Source organism: Babylonia areolata, chromosome 22 (genome assembly GCF_041734735.1).
Source record: "Babylonia areolata isolate BAREFJ2019XMU chromosome 22, ASM4173473v1, whole genome shotgun sequence".
Classification (NCBI taxonomy): Eukaryota; Metazoa; Mollusca; class Gastropoda; order Neogastropoda; family Buccinidae; genus Babylonia; species Babylonia areolata.
Genome location: NC_134897.1, coordinates 33,553,480 through 33,560,979, shown reverse-complemented (window position 1 = coordinate 33,560,979; position 7,500 = coordinate 33,553,480). Strand labels below are relative to the sequence as shown.

General features: G+C 43.8%; 1 protein-coding gene across 1 annotated transcript in view; it reads left to right on the top strand.

The window, feature by feature from the left end:
• The first annotated feature begins 4,541 nt into the window (after positions 1-4,541).
• Positions 4,542-7,500, top strand: part of LOC143297104 (uncharacterized) — a 52,164-nt gene continuing 49,205 nt past the window's right edge. Inside the window, exons 1-2 of the mRNA XM_076609277.1 lie at positions 4,542-5,052; positions 6,448-6,592. Of these exons, the coding sequence (XP_076465392.1) occupies positions 4,542-5,052; positions 6,448-6,592 (656 nt within the window). The remainder of the gene's footprint in view (positions 5,053-6,447; positions 6,593-7,500) is intronic.

The window sequence follows — 7,500 nt, the reverse complement described above, 5'->3', positions numbered from 1 at the left end:
ACACCCACTGGACATCCAAGGGGTCTGTGTAGAAGAGAAGAGAGGACTGGCCGTACTGAGTGAGTTAAAAATGACATTATTCATAGTCATATTAATGATAATAGTAATGATAATGACGATGATGATCATCATCATACTGTGCACTTATGTAGCGCTTACCTTGTCTTCTACTTCCCCTCTAGATGTCTTTTATCTCTGTCTCTGTCTCTCTACCCCCATTCTCTCTCTCCCCCCTCTCTCCCCCCCTCTCTCTTTGGCTGTCTGTCTCTTCCTCGCTCTTTCTCCCCAACCCCTCCTTCTTAATCCCCTCAATCCCTCTCTCTCTTCCCCCCCCTCTCTCTCTCCCCCTCTGTGTGTGTGTGTGTGTGTGTGCGTGCGTGTGTGTGTGTGTGTGTGTGTGTGTGTGTGTGTGTGTGTGTGTGTGTGTGTGTGCATCTGAATTTTGTATCTATTGATAAAGGAAATTCCTTATATTCTTTTTCTGTTCGCGTATAACTATGCCATGTAAATGTGTTTGTTTTCTATCTGTATTCAAGGATTTGTTCTTTATTCGGAGTTCTGGGTGCAAAAAAGAAAAGAAAAAAAAGAAAGAAAACAAAACAAAACAAAAACAACAACAACAACAAAAAAGAAACCATAAGCAAACAAAAATCAACAACATAATAATGCTTACGTCACTATCCCTTTGAAATAAAAAAAAATCGCTTTTTTTCGTTTTTGTTTCATCCCTTATTCTTGTCTCTCTCCGACATCCACCCAGTAGTTCAATCTCGTCTGTCTCAGCTAATCATCTCGGCATCCCTCATCTCCCCTTCCCCACCACCACCACCACCACCAACAACGTTCCAACCAAGCCCCTTCCACCCTTCCTCCCTCCCCCTCCCCACTCTCTCTCTCTTCCCATTCCTCCGTCCCTAACTACCCCCACCCACCCACACCCCAACCCGACACACACACTCCTTCTGCTTCTTCTTCGTTCGTGGGCTGCAACTCCCACCACGGTCACTCGTATGTACAAGAGTGGGCTTTTACGTGTATGACCGTGTTTTTTTTTGTTTTTGTTGTTGTTTCTTTGTTTTTTTACCCTGCCATGTAGGCAGCCATACTCCGTTTTCGGGGGGTACTCCTCTCTATCAAAACAAAGCGTGGTTGCAGCAGAGGAAGAGGGATCAGACACGGAAGTCAACAGGAACTAAGTGTCTCTCCACCTATGTATGTAGTAGACACAGGTTTTTCTGTCTGTGTGTGTGTCTGTGTGTCCAGTGACTGCTGAGTCAGCGTGTTTCTTACCCTCTGTCCATCATTAACAAATAGTAAAGAGTGATAACTCTCTCCATTACACAAGGAACACAACTTCAAGTCAGTGATGCTTACGCTACCGATTCAGCTAGCACACAGGTAAATAAAAGGTACATTGGAACAAACCCAGACACTTCCTCAAAAAAAAAAGGAAGCGCCGGGCCTGTCCTTATACCAATCATTTGACATGTGCACACAGCAGCAAAGACAAGAAATGTGCAAACACAAATTAGCTTTTATTCAAGACTGGCATAGCCTCTTTAATCCTGAATAAACCACACAGAATACATGGACAATACAGAATAAATACATGGTTGACTCGGTAGTTTATCCACTGGAAATTAACAAATAATGTCCATCATTCATTCGCGCACTGTGTGAACGGTCACAGGTACTACTGTACTGTAAGGTCCGTCTGTGCTGTGAAATACGTCACGAGGAGTATGTCATTGGACGGTCAGAGCATGAAACGTGAAACCCACACGGCGATAAGAAGAAGTATCAGTATCAGTATCAGTATCAGTAGCTCAAGGAGGCGTCACTGCGTTCGGTCAAATCCACATACGCTACACCACATCTGCCAAGCAGATGCCTGACCAGCAGCGTAACCCACCGCAAATAGTCAGGCCTTGAGAAAAAAAAAAAAAAAAAAGAAGAAAAAATATAAAAAAATACTACTACTACTATTAATAATAATATTTATAAGACGCAAAATTTGGATTTAGTCAACTCTAAGCGCACAGACAAAAAAAAAAGAAAAAAAAAGAAGACTTGGACGGTCAGAGCATCAAACGTAAAGCCCACTCAGAGAAGAAGAAGAAGAAGATTGATCGATGGATTGAATCTTTAATGGGTAAAGAATTAGGGGCAGTAAAGGCCTTTTTACAATTCTGCCTATTTAACGACACAAAACATAAAAAAGAATAAACAACAACACAAAACATAGAAATAAAGAAATGAAATAAAATAAAATAAAATAATTAGAACGACGAATAAGAATAGTAAATGGAATAGTCCATTAAAAAGGTAACAAAGCGATGGAAAGAACAATTGGTACATTACCATGTACGTACGTACGTACGTACGTACTTACACACACACACACACACACACACACACACACACACACACACACACACACACACAAAATTATAAAACAAGCAAACAAAGACATACGTACACATTTACGCCCACACACTCAAACACACACAAACATACAGACGCACTTACTGCTCATTTGCTAGCACGATCACACAAAGAAGAAGAAGAAGTAGAAGAAGAAGAAGAAGAAGAAGACTTGGACCGCCAGAGCATGAAACGTAAAGCCCAATCGGCGATAAGAAGAAGAAGAAGAAGGAAAAGAAGAAGAAGAAAAGAGAAAAAGAATTAGAAGAAGAAGAGACGGAAGAGGAAGACTAGGAGGAATAGGAAGCTCTCTTTCTGGGTCTGCGCTGTGAAATGCGGGGTGCGTGTTGTGTGGCTGAATGGTGGTGGTGGTGGTGGTGGTGGGGGGGGGGGGGGGGGCAGAGGGTGAAACGTATAGTCCACTCAGTATGGAATGAAAAGAGAGAAAGAAAGAAAGACAGAAAGAAAGCAAAAAAGAGGAATTAGAAAAAGGAGGAAGAAGACAACGAAGAAGAAGAAGAAGAAGAAGAAGCTGGAGAAAAGAAGAGGAAGGATGAGAACACTTTGTCTGTCTGTTTGTCTGTCTCTGTCTCTCTGTGTCTCTGTCGCTCTCTGTCTCTGTCTGTCTGTCTGTCTCTGTCTCTGTCTCTTTTTCTGTCTCTCTCTCTGTGTCTCTCTCTGTCTCTGTCGCTCTCTATGTCTCACTCAATCTCTCTCTGTCTCTGTCTGTCTCTATCTATGTCTCTGTCTCTCTCTGTCTCTGTCTCTCTCAATCTGTCTCTGTCTGTCTCTCTCTATCTATGTCTCTATCTCTCTCGTTCTCTGTCTATCTCTCTGTCTCTCTTTGTCTGTCTCTCTTTGTGTTTCTCTCTCTGTCTCTATGTCTCTCTCTCTCTGTCTCTCTCTCTCTCTGTCTCTGTGTCTCTCTCTTTGTCTCTCGTTCACAGGCTCTGACACCTCCTGGAAACTGAAGCAGAAAATCACCACCTCCCCCCTCTCTCTCACACATCCTCCTCCTCCCTCTACTCCCTCTCCCTCCGCCTTCATGACACATTTCATCACAATGCCTTTGCACAATCATTTGTGTCAAAGGCGATACAACACGGGCCCAATAGCCAAGTGCTTAAAGCGCTGGACGTTCAGTCCCAGGGTCCCGGGGTCGAATCTCGGTAACGGCGCCTGGTGGGTAAAGTGTGGAGGTTTTTTTTACCGATCTCCTTTGAGGTCGTCAACATATCTGCAGACCTGCTTAGTGCCTGACCCCCGTTAAAGATCCTGTATTCCATGTCAGCATGCACACCCCAGAAAATAGAGTACGGCTACCTACATGGCGGGGAGTAAACAAACACAACGGTCAAACACGTAAAATGTTGCATGTCTGTCTGAATGTGTATGTGTGCGTGCCTGAAATCTGACTGAATGACACAGAAAACGAATGATGAGCGCCCAAAAATTTGAATGGCAGCTGTCAGTCGGCTCTTCCTGGGCGGGCAGCTTGTTGTGCAAATGAACCCGACTTTGTAAAGCGCTAAGAGCTTTGTCTCCGACCGAGGATAGGCGCTATATAAGTACCCATTTGTAATTTGTATTTGTCTTTGTATTTCTTTTTATCACAACAGATTTCTCTGTGTGAAATTCGGGCTGTCTCCCTAGGGAGAGCGCGTCGCTACACTACAGCGCCACCCATTTTGTTGTTGTTTTTTTCTGCGTGCAGCTTTATTTGTTTTTCCTATCGAAGTGGATTTTTCTACAGAATTTTGCCAGGAACAATCCTTTGTTGCTGTGGGTTCTTTTACGTGTGTTAAGTGCATGCTGCACACGGGACCTCGGTTTATCGTCTGATCCGAATGACTAGCGTCCAGCCCACCACTCAAGATCTAGTGGAGGGGGAGAAAATATCGGCGGCTGAGCCATGATTCGAACCAGCGCGCTCAGATTCTCTCGCTTCCTAGGCGGACGCGTTACCTCTAGGCCATCACTCCACTCCATGATCATCGCCATTCATTCATAATAAATCCTGTCAACAACGGCCGGTTTGCATCCAACCACAGAGGAAGACAAGAACAAGGCAATGAAAAGAACATGAGCCAAACAACGATCCATTCATGCGGTGCGCGATGTATGTGCCCACCAGATCAAGGTTCCTATCCTACACGATGTGTATACCCAGATCAAGGTCCCTATCCTACACGATGTACATACCCAGATCAAGGTCCCTATCCTACACGATGTACATACCCAGATCAAGGTCCCTATCCTACACGATGTACATACCCAGATCAATGTCCCTATCCTACACGATGTACATACCCAGATCAAGGTTCCTATCCTACACGATGTACATACCCAGATCAAGGTCCCTATCCTACACGATGTGTATACCCAGATCAATGTCCCTATCCTACACGATGTGTATACCCAGATCAATGTCCCTATCCTACACGATGTACATACCCAGATCAAGGTCCCTATCCTACACGATGTACATACCCAGATCAATGTCCCTATCCTACACGATGTACATACCCAGATCAAGGTCCCTATCCTACACGATGTACATACCCAGATCAATGTCCCTATCCTACACGATGTACATACCCAGATCAATGTCCCTATCCTACACGTTGTGTATACCCAGATCAATGTCCCTATCCTACACGATGTACATACCCAGAACAATGTCCCTATCCTACACGTTGTGTATACCCAGATCAATGTCCCTATCCTACACGATGTACATACCCAGATCAAGGTCCCTATCCTACACGATGTGTATACCCAGATCAAGGTTCCTATCCTACACGATGTACATACCCAGATCAAGGTTCCTATCCTACACGATGTACATACCCAGATCAAGGTCCCTATCCTACACGATGTGTATACCCAGATCAATGTCCCTATCCTACACGATGTACATACCCAGATCAAGGTTCCTATCCTACACGATGTACATACCCAGATCAAGGTCCCTATCCTACACGATGTGTATACCCAGATCAATGTCCCTATCCTACACGATGTGTATACCCAGATCAATGTCCCTATCCTACACGATGTGTATACCCAGATCAATGTCCCTATCCTACACGATGTACATACCCAGATCAATGTCCCTATCCTACACGATGTACATACCCAGATCAATGTCCCTATCCTACACGATGTACATACCCAGATCAATGTCCCTATCCTACACGATGTACATACCCAGATCAATGTCCCTATCCTACACGATGTACATACCCAGATCAAGGTCCTTATCAGCACGAAGCAGTAAAAGAAACGAGTTAAAACAGCACAGCGGCGAGGTTTGTGTTATTTGCAAATGGGGGTATAGGTAAATTGCAAATAGGAGTAAAGGTATTTTGCAAATGGGGGTATATGTAATTTTCAAATGGGAGTAAAGGTAATTTGCAAAGGGAAGTAAAGGTAATTTGCAAATGAGGATGGGGGATAGGTAATTTGCAAATGGGAGAAAAGGTAATTTGCAAATGGCAGAAAAGGTAATTTGCAAATGGTACAGGTAATTTACAAATGGGAGTATAGGTAATTTGCAAAGGGGAGAAAAGGTAATTTGCAAATGGGGGTATAGGTAATTTGCAACTGGGAGTAAAGGTAATTTGCAAAGGGGAGAAAAGGTAATTTGCAAAGGGGAGAAAAGGTAATTTGCAAAGGGGAGAAAAGGTAATTTGCAAATGGGGGTATAGGTAATTTGCGAATGGGAGTAAAGGTAATTTGCAAATGGGAGTACGGGTAATTCACAACCAGCAGCTTTATGTCCAATAAATGGGAATATAGGTAATTTGCTATCAACTCCATGTCCAATAGATGATGGGAATACGGGTAATTAATTTGCAACCAGCAAATAACTGATGTCGGTCTTCTCCGTAACAATATGATCACTCGAACTGATCAATGTTTGATGAATGTCTCCATAACGATCACAAGGTGATAAAATAATTGATGCTCGTCTCCACAATTATCACAAAGACTGATCAATAATTGATGTTTGTCCCTCAGACAGAAAATCTCATTCTCGTCTCTCGGCCAGTCTGGCGGGAAGCAGGCTGAAGTTGATTGGTTCAGGTGATAAGATTCCAGGGGACGCTACTCTACTCTCCATCTCCATGAAAGCACGCTTTTCGAAGAGGGCTAGCGGGGAAGGGTGGGTGGGAGTAGGGGGGTTGTGGGGGGGTTGGGGGAGGGGGAGAGGGTGCGAGAGTTGTCGCAAATGACGAAAATTCTCCTGGAATCGATACCAGATAATAATGCGGATCACATAACCTGTAATCAAAGTGGCCACTAACCCACACTTGACTACCATTGCCCGTAAGACTAAAGGCCCATGGTGACGTCATGTCACTGATGACATCATCAAAAGAAGAAGGGGAAATAACTATGGAAGGCTGAAATCCACACATTTTTTTTTTCCATTTTATCCAGAGTGTTGTGAATATCCAGACCATTTTCTTAGATTTGGCTGATTGTTCCGAACATTGATTTATTACTTGAAAAAAAATTCTACCGGAGTTTTTTTTTGTTTGTTTGTTGCTGTTTTTTTTTTTTCGGCTGCTAAATTCCGTTTCCAAAGATAGAAGTGCGGCTTAAAATGGAAATCACGTTGCACTTATTCCTTATTATGGAGTGATGGCCTAGAGGTAACGCGTCCGCCTAGGAAGCGAGAGAATCTGAGCGCGCTGGTTCGAATCACGGCTCAGTCGCCGATATTTTCTCCCCCTCCACTTGACCTTGAGTGGTGGTTTGGACGCTAGTCATTCGGATCAGACGATAAACCGAGGTCCCGTGTGCAGCATGCACAGCGCACGTAAAAGAACCCACGGCAACAAAAGGGTTGTACTTGGTAAAAATTCTGTAGAAAAATCCACTTCGATAGGAAAAACAAATAAAACTGCACGCAGGAAAAAAATACCAAAAAAATGGGTGGCGCTGTAGTGTAGCGACGCGCTCTCCCCGGGGAGAGCAGCCCGAATTTCACACAGAGAAATCTGTTGTGATAAAAAGAGAAATACAATATTAATATATTCTGTCTGAAGCTTTGCCAGATCCGCGGTT